Source organism: Phocoena sinus, chromosome 10 (genome assembly GCF_008692025.1).
Source record: "Phocoena sinus isolate mPhoSin1 chromosome 10, mPhoSin1.pri, whole genome shotgun sequence".
Taxonomy (NCBI): domain Eukaryota; kingdom Metazoa; phylum Chordata; class Mammalia; order Artiodactyla; family Phocoenidae; genus Phocoena; species Phocoena sinus.
Window position 1 is genome coordinate 61,625,481 of NC_045772.1, and position 17,748 is coordinate 61,643,228.

General features: G+C 52.0%; 1 protein-coding gene across 1 annotated transcript; it reads left to right on the forward strand.

Moving 5' to 3' along the window:
• Positions 1–92: 92 nt before the first annotated feature.
• LOC116761169 (keratin, type II cytoskeletal 71-like) lies at positions 93–5,884 on the forward strand. Its single transcript, XM_032646938.1, is given in 9 exon segments — positions 93–292; positions 1,050–1,110; positions 1,639–1,738; positions 2,077–2,240; positions 2,421–2,546; positions 3,960–4,045; positions 4,047–4,163; positions 4,835–4,869; positions 5,673–5,884. Coding segments are annotated over 9 exon segments (978 nt in total). The 5' UTR covers positions 93–215.
• Positions 5,885–17,748: the final 11,864 nt, after the last annotated feature.

A 17,748-nucleotide genomic window follows, 5' to 3' on the forward strand; every position in this document is an offset into this window, starting at 1 on the left:
GCTTTGCAAAGCTCCCTGGGAGTGACGGGTGTGACTGTTTTCATGGTGGCTCAACACTTCTGGGTGTTGGGCTCCAGGTGTGGATCCTGGAGCAGCAGAACCAGGTGCTGGGGACCAAGTAGGAGCTGCTGCGGCAGCTGGACCTGAACAACTCTAAGAACAACCTGGAGCCCATCCTCGAGGGCTGCACCAGCGACCTGCTCAAGCAGCTGGAGATGCTGTCCTGGGGCCGGATGAGGCTGGACTCGGACCTGAGGAACGGGTGGGATGTGGTGGAGGACTACAAGAAGAGGTGAGCTGGGAGGGGACCCCCTGTAGCTACACGACTGTCCCTGTCCCTTTTGAGCTTGTCAAGCAGGAGTGGGCAGCTACCCCAGCTTAACATTTTTGGAGGTGGAGGGAGACAGTGTTCCTTGTCATACCAAGCAGAATCACCCCCAAGAAAACGGAAACTTGCTCCCTGCTCCTCCAGCCTGGCACTTAGGACAGACGTGAGATTTCCTACAGGACATTCATGCCACACGCTCCTTCCTCATTTTTTTAAATTAATGTATTTATTTTATATTTATTTTTGGCTGTATTGGGTCTTCGTTTCTGTGCGAGGGCTTTCTCCAGTTGCGGCGAGTGAGGGCCACTCTTCATCGCGGTGCGCGGGCCTCTCACTGCCGCGGTCTCTCCCGTTGCGGAGCACAGGCTCCAGACGCGCAGGCTCAGTAGTTGTGGCTCATGGGTCCAGCCGCTCCGCGGCATGTGGGATCTTCCCGGACCGGGGCACGAACCCGTGTCCCCTGCACTGGCAGGCGGATTCCTAAACACTGCGTCACCAGGGAAGCCCTCCTTCCTCATTTTTGAAGCTGGATCTTCAATAATCTCCTTCCAAAATTGGTGATCACATCTTCTCCTCCAGGAAGGCTTCCTTGCCTGGCTGGCCCTACTGGCCCTGGACTCTGCAGCCCCGCAGCATCTGTGCCCTCGCTCAGGGTCTTCCCTGGGCAAACGAGGGTTCTCAGTGAGACATATTAACTGACAGAGCACTGGCGTTCCTGCAGGTATGAGGAAGAAATCGACAGGCGGACAGCAGCAGAGAATGAGTTTGTGCTTCTCAGAAAGGTGAGGGGTAGGCAGGTCTTGGATCTGGGGCTGGCCTGGGACCTGGAGGAGATGAGCCTGCCAGTGTGCTCTGCTTTCAAAGAAAGTGAACTGATTCAGAAATAGCGAGGGGAAGGCAGGGGAAAACCGCGATGCAAGAGTATCCAGAGAAGGGAATAAAAACGGCAGAGGGGATGATGGCATTCTTGAGTGTTTAATGGGGTCGGGGTTTGTCCACAGTGAAGAACAGTGGAGGGTGACACACAGGGGCTCTCCCTGCAGTTGCGGGCCTGGCTAGGATGTCACAGTGATGACTGACAGCAGCCTCGATGGGTTCCCTTCCTTAGAGGGGCACCCCATCCCTACTGCCGAGGGAGCCCATTCTCAGGATGGGGCAGGGCTGGGCCTTTTGCTCCTTCCTCCCCTTTCCCACGAACCTCCCAAAGAGAAGAGGTGGCTATTTCCCCATGCGGGGGACCCAGGCTGGGGTGTGTGTTGCCTTCTAGGCTGCACTGGCAGTGATTTGGGGATGGCTGGGATACCTTTCAGGACGTGGTTGCAGCTTATGCCAATAAGGTGGAGCTGCAGTCCAGGGTGGACTCCATGGACCAGGAGATCATGTTCTTCCAGTGTCTCTATGAAGCCGTAAGTCCGTCTCTTCATTCCACCCCTCCGAGGGCTGCCAGCGGGTAAAATTCTATTCTGGGGCCGGGAGGGGCACACAGGCCCCAGCTCTCAACCACTCATCTCCATTTCAGCCCTCAGAGGCTCCTCATCTCCTCTCTGGGTGGGAAGGAAATGGTCCTGGCCTTATCTCCATAGCAGCAGGACTCTGTCTGGGGCCTGGAGGGAACTCGCTTTGCCCAGAGAGCAACAGCCTTGGTTTGGAGCCTCTAAATTGGCATCACCAGGATTTGCTTACCTTGGGAGGAAGGTTGTTGGCCTCCATCAGTCAAGTCCTGAGACCATCACTGTTTCCCCTTCAAGGGATCGCTCAGATCCCGTCCCACATCAGCGACATGTCTGTCATCCTGTCCATGGACAACAACCGCGACCTGAACCTGGACAGCATCATTGATGAGGTCCGTGCCCAGTACGAGGAGATCACCCTGCAGAGCAAGGCTGAGGCCAAGGTGCTATACCAGACCAAGGTGAGCTGGGCTGAGGCAGGCCCAGGGAGGGTGACCCCAGTAGGCATGAGGGCTGGGCCGGAATGTCTAGTTAAATGTCCAGCATGGCTTGCTCCCATGACATCACCAACCCCAAGCCACCATGTACTCCCACGACACGCTCATCACCCCCATCCATGGCTCCGCCCTTTGGGTCCCCAGTTCCAGGAACAGCAGCTGGCAGCTGGCCAGCATGGGGGCGACCTCAAAAACACCAAGAATGAGATCTCAGAGCTCACCCGGCTCATCCAGAGGATCCGCTCAGAGATTGAGAATGTGAAGAAGCAGGCGAGGTGGCTGGTTGCCTTTGCATGGGGTGGACAGGCACAGTTGGAGGGGGATGAGTGGGCCGAGAGTGTCAGCCTCCCAAATCTCTGCCCAGGGGAGGAAAGGGACCAAAGAGATGACTGTGTCAAGCCCTTAGAACAGGTGTCCCTGGGGCATCTCATCTGCAACTCGCCCCAAGGACCCCTGATTGAAGACCCCTCCCCTAGGAAGACTTCTCTCACCCGACAGGGTGGGTTAGGGCCACATCCCTCTGCCCCTCCTGCCCTGATCAATGTGCTCTCCTGGCACTTGTGTCTCCCCTGTACTTGTCAGGCTTCTGTAATTGCCAGACACCTGCATGTCCCTTCTTCCACTGGACCAGAGGGAGGCAGAGAGCTGGCTACTTTGCTCCTGTTGTTTGCCCAGCGTCTAGTACAGTGCCTGGCACAGAGTAGCTGCTTAATAAACATTTGTTGATTCAGGGATTGAGGAGAAGGGGGTTCAGAGGGCACCCCTTAAAATCTGTCTGTGGATATCTATTGAGGCCTTACTCGGAGTACTGCGCCTGGGAACATAGGCAGCAGTCGCAGTTCTAGTAGGTGGGGAGACAAGGTTCTCATATACATTAACAATAGCCGTATCTCCTGTCATTTTATCACACTGAATCCTTCCAAAAACCCTGTGAGGCAAGCCTTACCTGTTGTTACAGATGAGGAAACTGGGGTTCAGAGAGGTTAAGAGTGTTGCACTGCGGTAAGTGGTGGAGTTGTGATCTGAACCAAGGTCTCCTGACTCCTGGTCCAGTGCTCTTTCCACTCTCCCATGGGTTTTAACACTTAGTAGCTCTGGGACATTGGGCAAGTTACTTGTCTGCACTGCACAGGGTGTTGTGAGGACTGGATGAGTCAAATTATATAAAAGCCATGTGTAGGGCTGAGCACAGTGCCGGGCATATGGTAAGCATTTGGGAAATTGTCCTGGGGTATCTCCTTCCCCATTTCCTCATCTGTGACCCTATGCACCTGAGCAGCCACTGTTGTGGTACCTGCAATACCATATTCCAGTGATCTGTCCTCCTAGACTTTAAACAACTCAAGAGCAGAAGGCTGAGCTTACTCTTACTCATTTTGTATCCTCAGAGCAGGGTGGCCAAATAAATGACTTTGAAAGGTACTGAGTGGCACTGAATTAGCCATCAACTCAGGGGGGCAGGATGAACTATTTTTCATCACCACCAATGTCTAAACAGAGTGGAGATAAAGCTAAGAAAGGACTTGCCGACCCCAGAAGGGGCTCCAACTAGAAGAGGAACAGGGAGTCTGAAGGGTGGAGGTGGGCATCTCTGCTCCAGAATCTCAAAGAATGAGTGGGACTTGGATGTGGTTGATTCCAGTGAGCCCTTCCAGTTTCCAACCTCTGTAATTCCCCATTTAGGCTTCCAACCTGGAGACGGCCATCGCTGACGCTAAGCAGAGTGGGGACAACACCCTGAAGGATGCCTGGGCCAAGCTGGATGAGCTCCTCCAAAGACAAGCTGGCCAGGATGATGCACGAGTACCAGGGACTCATGAGCCTGAAGCTAGCCCTGGACATGGAGATTGCCACCTACCGCAAGCTGCTGGAGAGCAAGGAGTGCCGGTGAGGGAGTGATGCTCTGGCAGGAAGGCCACAGGGGTTTGGGAAGGACCAAAGGAGAAAGCCTAACACATCTTAATCCAGAAGAGACGAATTCTTGGGGAAAGAAGGGGTGGTGATGCTAGGAATAATAATAGAATTAATAATACTACACAGACACGAGTGCTTACTTCATACCAGGCACTGTGCTACGTTGATTGGTTCATTCAGTCCTCACCACTTCCCTGCCTGTACCTGGGTACACTACCCAACCCGCCCCCCCGCAAAAAAAACGTTACTCTGTTAGGCCTTCTTGTTCTCTCTTCCTTAATTGTCTAGGTACAAGATGAGCTTTTGAGTGCTGTCCAGGGCAGCCACTCCAGCATCACCAATGCTCTTGGGAGAAGGAAAGCCTCGATGCCTGGGAGGCTGACCCTTGGGAGGTGTGCATGCCATCCCCACAAGTACACCTCATGAGAGCTACTGTTTGATGGATTTTTGCCTGGTTACCCCAAAGATTCAGGGGTAGCCCCCATAGCTTCTGGAGCTCTGCTTGTGCCAAAGGAGCCCTGGTATTTCCATAGGTGCCTACTGAGTTCAGAAACCCACATTAGGCCAGTGGGAGCACTAGCTTTGAGGTTAATAACTTGTGAGTTGAATGACTGTTTGTTCTTATTTTATTTCTCCCCTAACAGGATGTCATGAGAATTTCCCTACCCTGTCAGCATCTGTAAGTACTTGTGTTCTTGGACCTAGAATTGTAGAATGTGTGGACTTGAAAGGGCCTTAGTTATACCCTGTGTGTGGAGATGAGGAATCTAAGGACCAGAGAGGGGAAAACTTTGCCTGAGATCACACAGCCAGATGGCAGGGCATGTCCAGAAACCAGGCCTTCTGACTCCCAGCCCAGCACTCCTTCCTTTTTATCATTCTGTCTCCCTTTTTTAAGGGCAGCTAGGAAGGTTATCACCATGGTGATGGGGAACCAAAGGACACAGTGCAGGAAGGTGAGTATGGGTGTGTGTGAGGCCTGGGGGGCCAGGTTGCAAGTTACGATGAGACCTGGGCTGGGGAATTGGTAAATGGGGGACCTCGGAGGTCAAGCTGAAAGTGTTAGATCTCTGGATTTCTCATCAGGGCTAAGAGTTAAATCATAGCTTCCAAAAGATGCCATCTGGAGGACAGACGGTAGGAGGGAGAGGTTGGAAGCTGGGAAGTTTAGAAAAAAGACTAATAGAAGAGGCAGAGTGTTCAGAATGACAGGTGGGTCCATTGGTACCTGGACCAAAGAGGTGGACCTCTGAAAGTTAAGAATCAGCTAGATTGGATGTAAGCTGGGCAAGTCAAGGACAATGCATGGAGGAAGCTGTCTCTGAGATATTTTCCCCAGTGGGGATGGGGTTGGCTGTGACTGGGTCCCCCACCAAACCCATTGTTCCAAGAAGAGCCCTACCTGTCCTGGGGAAAGGCGGCCTTGTCCGGTCCCACTCCCAGCTGTGCTTGTGGGGTGTTGACCCTGCTCTCCCCCTGCAGCCACCATTAGCAGCACCAGTGTCAGCAGTGGCTATGGCTTCTGGCCCAACTCGGTCAGCGGAGGCTATGTGGTCAACGGCAGCAGCTGCATCTCTGGAGTGTGCAGCATCTATGGCAGGGAGGGCCGGAACCAGAGCAGCACCACTGACTACAAGGATGCCCTGGGGAAGGGCTCCAGCCCGAGTGCCCCCTCCAAGAAAGCCAGTCCATAGAGAGGGCTGTCCTCCCGCCACCTCTTCATCCCAGCTCTGGCTCCCACGTGCAATCTCCCTAGCCTGCTCTCAGCCCCACTCCCACCCTGCTGGCCCTGCTTTTGTACCTCCAGTGCTGGACTTGGCCACCCACCTGTGTCATCCTGAACCTGGACAGGTGTGGATGACTAAGCCTGGTGAAATTCGTCCCTGCACACGCTTGGGGTTCGCCTCCTTGGCTGTGGTCCCCGAGCCATGCCACCAGCTCCCAGTCTTCGATCCTCTGCACAGCCTCTGGCTCAGTCACTAATTACTCTCCCTGGCCCTGTGGGTCTCAGACTGAGGCCTCCCTCTCACACTGGGGCCTTTGTCCCAGCTCCTACTAACTACCTGTGGTAGGAGCGGCTCTGTGTTCAGGAAAAGGCAAATGAAAGACAAACGACAAACGACTAAGCGAGGCCATCCCCGCCCCTCCCTGGCTGGCTCATGACTCATTCCGAGTGGACCAAGTACAACTCAGGGTCTCTTTCTTCATTCTCCTGCACCCACAAGCAGGGAAGAGGAGGCCTGTTCGTTTCTCCTTTCTTCTTTAAGGCCCTCCCTCTGCATCCTCAATAAACAGCATGATCTGATGCCTTGGCCTCTTGAGTAGTTAAGGTGTACACAAGGACCTCAGTCCAGATGCTCATGTGAGCAGACACCACAAACCCACACGGACACACTACACCACTGCATATCGCCTGTGCAGCCTATATTTCCAGGTTAATCTTCTCTGTAGAGCAGAAAAAGAAGACATTCTCAGACCACACATAGCAGAGGGGCTGGAAGCACTTCTGGGGTTGCAGGGAGGTGAAGCGTGGAGAGTTTGGGAAGAGGGCAGGAGAAGGCGTGGGGAGAAGAAAGGAAACCATAGAGAGGGGGTGTGTGCAGCCTGGTTTGTTGTTTTCAACAAAAGTGTTATCTGTGACCACTGGCAGAAACGGTCATGCTCCTGACAGGGGTCCTGGCCTCTTCTGGAGAGCTGGATCTTTCCTAGAGAGAAGGTAGGGGCTTGGTGGACAGGTACCTGCCTTTCTTCAGCCTGTTCCTCACTCTCACCGTCCTGGCCTTCCGGGGGGGGCGTGTCTCCAAGGAAGGGTGAAGCTGGTGGGAACCACACATGCTGGCCCCACTGTTAGAAAATCTAAGATAGGGAACCAGAGTTCTGCGAACCTGAGCCTGGACTGAGGGGGAGTGAGATGGGGGAGGAGCAGATTGTGAAATTTAGTGACTATGCAGTTGGTACCTCTCCAGACACCTGTCCACCCTGGAACTACTGTTGGGGTGACCAGTCCTGCCCTGTGGTGAGGAGGGCTGGAAGGAGGAGAGATGGACAGATTCCCCAGTGACCAGCAAGAGCAAGCAAAACTCAGCTGGGAAGTCTTTGCGAGTCCAAAGGGCTTGCAGAGATGGAGGTGGAGAGATTGGAGGATGGGATGGAAGGGCTGCGCTGAAGGATTGAACCTGAGAGAAGTGGTTGGGGCTTAAGACAAGGCTGCAGGGCCAGGCTTGAGCAACCCACTCCAGGAGGGGACCATCAGCTGCCCTCAACCAGGAAGTCAACACCACCATTCAGTAGGTGTCGGTAGAGGAGGGCAAGCAGATCAAGACTCAGAAGCAAGTTTTGCTTCCCCGGTTGACAGGGTGAGGCCAGTGTTTGTCCTAACCTGTACACAAACACTAAAGTGTACCCTAATACATACACTCACCCTAAACCGTTGTCATACCCTAACCTGTACCCTAAACCGCCCCGTCCCCGTTACCTAACCGTAACGCTCACCCTAACCCTAACCCTTACCCGAAGCCTTACCCTAACCCATCCCAAATCATAACCTGTAGGTTAACATTAACCCGAAACCTAACACGTACACTCTCCCGAAAATGGCGTCGTACCCTAACCTGTAACCTAAACCGTCGCCGTCCCCTAACGATAACCCTATGCCTAACCACGACCCTTACCCGAAGCCTTGCGCTAACCCGTCCCCTAATTCTAACCCGTACGCTAACACTAACAAGTACCCTAACACGTACGCTCACACTCAAGCGTTGTCGTACTCTAAACTCTACCCTAAACCTTCACCATGCCCTAACCCTAACCCTAACCCTAACCCTTAACCGGAGCCTTACCCTAACCCGTCACCTAATCCTAAGCCGAATGCTAATATTAAACCGTACCCTAACACGTACGCTCACCCTAAACCATTGTTGTACCCTAACCTGTACCCTAAACCGCCCCGTCCCCTAAACCTAACCCTAACCCTAACCCTAACCCTAACCCTTACCCGAAGCCTTACCCTAACCCGTACCCACATCCTAACATGTACCCTAAAATTAAACCGTACCCTAAGATGTACACTCATCCTAAAACCTTGTCATACACTAACCTGTACCTTAAACCGTCCCCGTGCTGTTATCTTAACCTTAACCCTAACCCTAACTCTTACCCAAAGCCTTACCCTAACCCGTCCCCTAATACTAACCCGTACGCTAACACTAACCCGTACACTAACACGTACCCTCACCCTAAATTTTTGTCGTACCCTAACCTGTACCCTAAACTGTCCCCGTCCCCTAACCCTAACCCTAACCCTAACCCTAACACTAACCCTTACCCGAAGCCTTACCCTAACCCGTCCCCTAATCCTAACCCGTACGCTAACACTAACCCATACCCTAAAACGTACGCTCACCCTAAACCGTAGTCGTACCCTAACCTGTACCCTAAACCGTTCCCATCCCCTAACCCTAACCGTAACTCTATGACTAACCCTAACCCTTACCCGAAGCCTTAACCTAACCCGTCCCCTAATACTAACCTGTACGCTAACACTAACCCGTACCCTAACACGTACACTCACCCTAAACCGTAGGCGTACCCTAAGCTGTACCCTAAACCGTCCCATTACCCTAACCCAAACCCTAACACTAACCATAACCCTAACCCTTACCCAAAGCCTTACCCTTACCCGTCCCCTAATCCTAACCCGTACGCTAACACTAACCTGTACTCTAACACGTACACTCGCCGTAAACCGTTGTCGTATCCTAACCTGTACCCTAAACCGCCTCCTTACCCTAATCCGAACCCTAACCCTAAACCTAACCCTTACCCGAAGCCTTACCCTAACCCGTCCCCTAATCCTAACCCGTACGCTAACACTAACCCGTACCCTAACACGTACGCTCACTCTAAACCGTTGTCGTACCCTAACCTGTCCCCTAAAACGTCCCTGTCCCCTAACCCTAACCCTAACCCTAACCCTTACCCGAAGCCTTACCCTAACCCGTCCACTAATCCTTACCCGTACGCTAACACTAACCCGTACCTAATACGTACGCTCACCCTAATTCGTTGTCGTACACTAACCTGTATCGTAAACCGTCCACGTCCCCTAACACTAACCCTAACCTTAACCCTAACCCTAACCCTTACCCGTAGCCTTACCCTAACCCGTCGCCTAACCCTAACCCGTACGCTAACACTAACCCGTTCCCTAACACGTACGCTTACTCTAAACCATTGTCGTACCCTAACCTGTACCTAAACTGTCCCCTAACCCTAACCCTAACCCTAACCCGAACCCTAAACCTTACCCGAAGCCTTACCCTAACGCGACCCCAATCCTAACCCGTACGCTAACACTAACCCGTACCCTAACACGTACGCTCACACTAAACTGTTGTCGTACCCTAACCTGTACCCTAAACCGTCCCCGTCCCCGTCACCTAACCCTAAGCCTAAGCCTAACGCTAACCCTTACCCGAAGCCTTACCCTAACCCGTCCCCTAATCCTAACCCGTACGCTAACACTAACCCGTACCCTAACACGTACGCTCACTCTAAACCGTTGTCGTACCATAACCTGTACCCTAAACAGTCCCCGTTCCCTAACTCTAACCATAACCCTAACCCTTACGCAAAGCCTTACACTAACCCGTCCTCTAATCGTAACCCATACGCTAACAATAACCCATACCCTAACAAGTACGCTCACCTTAAACCATTGTCGTACCCTAACCTGTACCCTAAATCGTCCCAGGCCCCTAACCCTAACCCTAAACCTAACCCTAACCCTAACCCTTACCCTAAACCGTCCCCTAATCCTAAGCCATACGCTAACACTAACCAGTACCCTAACACGTAGCTCACCCTAAACCCCTGTCGTACCCTAAACTGTACCCTAAAATTTCCCTGGACCCTAACCCTAACCCTAAGCCTAGCCCTTACCCAAAGCCATACACTAACCCGCCCCTAATCCTAACCCGTACGCTAACACTAACCAGTACCCTAACACGTATGCTCAACCTAAACAACTGTCGTACCCTAACCTGTACCCTAAACCGTCCCCGTCCCCAATTCTAACCCTAACCCTAACCCTAACCCTAACCCTTACCCAAAGCCTTACCCTAACCTGTCCCATAATCCTAACACGTACGCTAACACTAACCCAAACCCTAACACGTACGCTCACCCTAAATTCTTGTCGTACCCTAACCTGTACCCTAATCCGTCCCCGTGCCGTAACCCTAACCCTACCCCTAACCCAAAGCCTAACCCTTGCAAGAAGCCTTACCCTTACCCGTCCCCTAATCCTAAACCGTACGCTAACACTAAAAGGTACCATAACACGTACGCTCACCCTAAACCGTTGTAGTACCCTCACTTCTACCCTAAACTGTCCCTGTCCCCGAACCCTAAGCCTAACCCTAACTCTTACCCGAAGCCTTACCCTAACCCGTCCCCTAATCCTAACCCGTACGCTAACACTAACCCGTACCCTAACACGTACGCTCACCCTAACCTGTTGTCGTACCCTAACCTGTACCCTAAATCGTTCCCGTCCCCTAATCCTAACCCTAACCATAACCCTAACCCTAACCCTAACCCTTACCTGAAGCCTTACACTAACCTGTCCCCTAATCCTAACCCGTACGCTAACACTCACCCATACCCTAACACGTACACTCACCCTAAACAGTTGTCTTACCCTAACCTGTCCCCTAAACCGTCCCCATCTCAAAACCCTAACCCTAACCCTAACCCAACCCTAACACTTACCCGAAGCCTTACACTAACCCCTCCCCTAATCCTAACCTGTACGCTAACAGTAACCCATACCCTAACACTTACGCTGAACCTAAACCGTTGTGGTACCCTAACCTGTACCCTAAACCATCTCCGTCCACTAACCCTAACCCTAACCCTAACCCTAACCCTTACCTGAAGCCTTACCCTAACCCGTCCCGTAATCCTTACCCGTACGCTAACACTAACCCATAACCTAACAAGTACGTTCACCCTAAACCGTTGTCGTACCCTAACCTATACCCTAAACCGTCCCCGTCCCTTAACCCTAAGCCTAACCCTAACCCTTACCCGAAGGCTTGCCCTAACCCGTCCCCTAATCCTAACCCGTACGCTAACATTAACCCGTACCATAACACGTACACTCACCCTAAACCGTTGTCGTACACTAACCTGTACCCTAAACCGTCCCCGTCCCCTAACCCTAACCCTAACCTTAACCGTAACCCTAACCCTTACCCGAAGCCTTAACCTAAACCATCCACTAATCCTAACCCGTACGCTAACACTAACCCATACCCTAACACCTACGCTCAACCTAAACGGTCGTCGTACCCTAACCTGTACCCAAAACCGTACCCGTCCCCTAACCCTAACGCTAACACTAACCCTAACCCTAACCCTTACACGAAGCCTTAACCTAACCCATCCACTAATCCTAACCCATACGCTAACACTAACCCGTACCCTAACACGTACACTCACCCTAAACCGTTGTCTTACCCTAACCTGTACCCTAAACCGTCCCCGTCCCCTAACTCTAACCCTAACCCTAACCCTAACACTTACCAGAAGCCTTACACTAACCCGTCCCCTTATCCTAACCCGTACGCTAACACTAACCCTAACCCTAACCCTTACACGAAGCCTTAACCTAACCCGTCCCCTAATCCTAACCCGTATGCTAACACTAACCCGTACCCTAACACGTACGCTCACCCTAAACCGTTGTCGTACCCTAACCTGTCCCCTAAAACGTCCCCGTCCCCTAACCCTAACCCTAACCCTAACCCTAACCATAACCCTTATCCGAAGCCTTACCCTAACCCGTCCCCTAATCCTAACCCGTACGCTAACACTAACCTGTACGCTAACATGTACGCTCACCCTAAACCGTTGTCGTACCCTAACCTGTCCCCTAAAACGTCCCCGTCCCTTAACCCTAACCCTAACCGTAACCCTAACCCTAACCCTAACCCTAACCCTAACCATTACCCGAAGCCTTACCCTAACTCGTCCCCTAATTCTAACCTGTACCCTAACATGTACGATCACCCTAAACCGTTGTCATACCCTAACCTGTCCCCTAAACCGTCCCCGTCTCCTAACCCTAACCCTAACCCTAACCCAACCCTAACAGTTACCCGAAGCCTTACCCTAACCCGTCCCCTAATCCTAACACGTACGCTAACACTAACCAATACCCTAACACGTATGCTCACCCTAAACCGTTGTCGTACCCTAACCTGTCCCCTAAATCGTCCCCGTCGCCGTCCCCTAACCCTAAACCTAACCCTAACCCTAACCCTTACCCGAAGCCTTACCCTAACCGGTCCCCTAATCCAAACCCGTATGCTAACACTATCCCGTACCCTACATGTACGCTCACCCTAAACCGTTGTCGTACACTAACCTGTCCCCTAAACCGTCCCTGTCCCCTAACCCTAACCCTAACCCTAACCCTAACCCTAACCCTTACCCGAAGCCTTACCCTAACCCGTCCCCTAATACTAATCCGTACGCTAACACTTACCCATACCCTAACACGTACACTGACACTAAATCGTTGTCGTACACTAATCTGTCCCCTAAACCGTCTCCGTCCCCTAACCTTAACCCTAACCCTAACCCTAACCCTAACCCTTACCCGAAGCCTTACCCTAACCAGTCCCCTAATCGTAACCCGTACGCTAACACTAACCCATACCCTAACACGTACGCTCACCCTAAACCGTTGTCGTACACTAACCTGTCCCCTAAACCGTCCGCGTCCCCTAACCCTAACCCTAACCCTAACACTAATCCTTACCCTATGCCTTACCCTAACCCGTCCCCTAATCCTAACCCGTATGTTAACACTAAAACGTACCTTAACACGTACGCTCACCCTAAACCGTTGTCGTACCGTAACCTGTCCCCAAACCGTCCCCGTCCCCGTCCCCTAACCCTAATCCTAATCCTAACCCTTACCCAAAACATTACCCTAACCCGTCCCCTAATACTAACCCGTACGCTAACACTAACTCGTACCCTAACACTAACCCGTACCCTAACACGTATGCTCACCCTAAACCGTTGTCGTACCCTAACATGTCCCCTAAACCGTCCCCGTCCCCTAACCCTAACCCTAAACCTAACCCTTACCAGAAGCCTTACCCTAACCCGTCCCCTAATCCTAACCCGTACGCTAACACTAACCCGTACCCTAACACGTACGCTCACCCTAAACCGTTGTCGTACCCTAACCTGTCCCTTAAACTGTCCCCGTCCCCGTCCTCTAACCCTAACCCTAACCCAACCCTATCCCTTACCCGAAGCCTTACCCTAACCCCTCCTCTAATCCTAACCCGTACGCTAACACTAACCTGTACCCTAACACGGACGCTCAACCTAAACCATTGTCGTACCCTAACCTGTCCCCTAAACTGTCCCCGTCCCCTAACCCTAAACCTAACCCTAACCCTTATCCGAAGCCTTACCCTAACACGTCCCCTAATCCTAATCCGTACACTAACACTAACCTGTACCCTAAAACGTACGCTGACCCTAAACCGTTGTCGTACCCTAACCTGTCTCCGAAACCGTCCCCGTCACCTAACCCTAACCCTAACCCTAACCCTAACCATTACCCGAAGCCTTACCCTAACCCGTCCCCTAATCCTAACCCGTACGCTATACCTAACCCATACCCTAACATGTACGCTCACCCTAAACCGTTGTCCTACACTGACCTGTCCCCTAAACCGCCCCCGTCCCCTAACCTAAACCCTAACCCTAACCTTAGCTCTAACCCTAACCCTTACACGAAGCCTTACCCTAACCCGTCCCCTAATCCTAACCCGTACGCTAACACTAACCCGTACCCTAACACGTACGCTCACCCTAAACCGTTGTCGTACCCTAACCTGTCCCCTAAACCGTCCCCGTCCCCAACCATAACCCTAAACCTTACCCGAAACTTTACAGTAACCTGTCCCCTAATCCTAACCCGTACGCTAACACTAACCCGTACCCTAACACGTACGCTCACCCTAAAACGTTGTCGTACCCTAAAGTGTCCACTAAACCGTCCCCGTCCCATAACCTTAACCATAACCCTAACCCTATCCCTAACTCTTACCCAAAGCCTTACCCTAAGCCGTCCCCTAATTCTAACCCGTACGCTAACACTAATCCGTACCCTAACACGTATGCACACCCTAAACCGTTGTCGTACCCTAACCTGTACCCAAAACCATCCCCGTCCACTAATCCTAACCCTAACCCTAACCCTAACGCTAACCCTTACCCGAAGCCTTACACTAACCCGTCACCTAATCCTAACCCATACGCTAATACTAAGCCGTAACCTAACACGTACGCTCACCATAAACCATTGTCGTAACCTAACCTGTCCCTTAAACTGTCCCCGTCCCCTAACCCTAACCCTAACCCTAACCCTAACCCTAACCATTACCCGAAGACTTACCCTAAGTCGTCCCCTAATCCTAACTCGTATGCTAACACTAACCCGTACCCTAACACGGACGCTCACCCTAAACCATTGTCATACCCTAACCTCACCCCTAAACCGTCCCCATCCCCTAACCTTAACCATAACGCTAACCCTATACCTAACCCTTTCCCGAAGCCTTACCCTAAACCGTCCCCTAATTCTAACCCGTACGCTAACACTAATCCGTACCCTAACACGTACGCACACCCTAAACCGTTGTCGTACCCTAACCTGTCCCCTAAACCGTCCCCGTCCCCGTCCCCTAAACCTAACCCTAAACCTAACCCTTACCCGAAGCCTTACCCTAACCCGTCCACTAATCCTAAACCGTACGCTAACAGTAAACCGTACCCTAACACGTACGGTCACACTAAAACTTTGTCGTAACCTAACCTGTCCCCTAAACCGTCCCCGTCCCCTAACCCTAACACTAAACCTAACCCTAACCCTAACCCTAACCCTTACCGGAAGCCTTACCCTAACCCGTCCCATAATCCTAACCTGTACGCTAACACTAACCCATATTCTAACACTTACTCTCACCCTAAACCGTTGCCATACCCTAACATGTCCCCAAACCGTCCCCGTCCCCGTCCCCTAAACCTAACCCTAACTCTAACACTAACACTTACCCGAAGCCTTACCGTAACCCGTCACCTAATCCTAAACTGTACGCTAACATTAACCCATACCCTAACATGTACGCTCACCCTAAACCGTTGTCGTACCCTAACCTGTCCCCTAAACCGTCCCCGTCCCCAACCCTAACACTAACCGTAACTGTAACAATTACCCGAAGGCTTACTCTAACCCGCCCCTAATCCTAAACCGTACGCTAACACTAACCCGTACCCTAACAGGTACGCTCACCCTAAACCCTTGTCGTAGACTAACCTGTCCCCTAAACCGTCCCCGTCCCCTAAACCTAACCCTAACCCTAAACCTAACCCTAACTCTTACCCGAAGCCTTACCCTCACCCGTCCCCTAATCCTAACCCGTACGCTAACAATAACCCGTAACCTAACATGTAAGCTCACCGTAAAACGTTGTCCTACCCTAACCTGTCCCCTAAACCGTCCCCGACCCCGTCCCCTAAACCTAACCCTAACTCTAACCCTAACCCTTACACGAAGCCTTACCCTAACCCATCCCAAATCATAACCTGTAGGTTAACACTAACCCGTAACCTAACACGTACACTCTCCCTAAAATGGCGTCGTACCCTAACCTGTACCCTAAACCGTCACCGTCTCTTAACAATCTCCCTATGCCTAACCATGACCCTTACCTGAAGCCTTGCTCTAACCCGTCCCCTAATTCTAACCCGTACGCTAACACTAACAAGTACCCTATCACGTACGCTCACCCTAAACCGTTGTCGCACACTAACCTGCACCCTAAACCTTCCCCATCCCCTTACCCTAACAATAACCCTAACCCTAACCCTAACCTTAACCCTTACCTGAAGCCTTACACTAAGCCGTCCCCTAATCCTAACCCGTACGCTAACATTAACCCGTACCCTAACACGTACGCTCACCCTAAACCGTTGTCGTACCCTAACCTGTACCCTAAACCGTCCCTGTCCCCTAACCCTAACCCTAACCCTAACCCTAACCCTAACCCTAACCCTAACCCTTACCCGAAGCCTTACCCTAAACCGTCCCCTAATCCTAAACCGTACGCTAACACTAACCCGTACCCTAACACAAATGCTCACACTAAACCGTTGTCGTACCCTGAATTGGCCCCTAAACCGTCCCCGTCCCCGTCCCCTAACCCTAACCCTAACCCTAACCCTAACCCTTACCCGAAGCCTTACCCTAAGCCGTCCCCTAATCCTAACCCATACGTTAACACTAACCCGTACCCTAACACGTACGCTCAACCCGTTGTCGTACCCTAACCTGTCCCCTAAATCGTCCCTGTCCCCGTCCACATCCCCTATCCCTAACCCTAACACTAACACTTACCAGAAGCTTTACCCTAACCCGTCCTCTAATCCTGACCCGTACGCTAACAGTAACACATACCCTAACACGTACGCTCACCCTAAAACGCTGTCGTACCCTAACCTGTCCCTTAAACCGTCCCCGTCACCGTCCCCTAACCTTAACACTAACCCTAACCCTAACCCTTACCCGAAGCCTTACCATAACCCGTCCCCTAATCCTAACCCGTACGCTAAAACTAACCCGTACCCTAACACGTACGCTCACCCAAAACCATTGTCGTACCCTAACCTGTCCCCTTAACCATCCCCATCCCCTAACCCTAACCCTAACCCTATCCCTAACCCTTACCCGAAGCCTGACACTAACCCATCCCCTAATCCTAACCCGTACGCTAACACTAACCCGTACCTTAACACGTACGCTCACCCTAAACAGTTGTCGTACCCTAACCTGTCCCCTAAACTGTACCGGTCCCCTAACCTTAACCATAACCCTAACCCTATCCCTAAACCTTACCCAAAGCCTTACCATAACCCATCCCCTAATTCTAAAACTTACGCTAAAACTAACCCGTACCATAACACGTACGCTCACCCTAAACCGTTGTCGTACCCTAACGTGTACCCTTAACCATCCCTGTACCCTAACCCTAACCCTAAGCTTAACACTAACCCTTACCCGAAGCCTTACCCTAAGCTGTCCCCTAATCCTAACGCGTACGCTAACACTAACCCGTACCCTCACACGTATGCTCACCCTAAACCATTGTCGTACACTAACCTGTCCCCTAAACCGTCCCCGTCCCCTAACCCTAACCCTAACCCTAACCCTAACACTAACCCTTACCTGAAGCCTTACACTAAGCCGTCCCCTAATCCTAACCCGTACGCTAACATTAACCCGTACCCTAACACGTACGCTCACCCTAAACCGTTGTCGTACACTAACCTGTCCCCTAAACCGTCCCCGTCCCCGTCCCCGTCCCCTAACCCTAACCCTAACCCTAACCCTTACCCGAAGCCTTACCCTAACCCGTCCCCTAATCCTAACCCGTACGCTAACACTAACCCTTACCCTAACATGGCATAG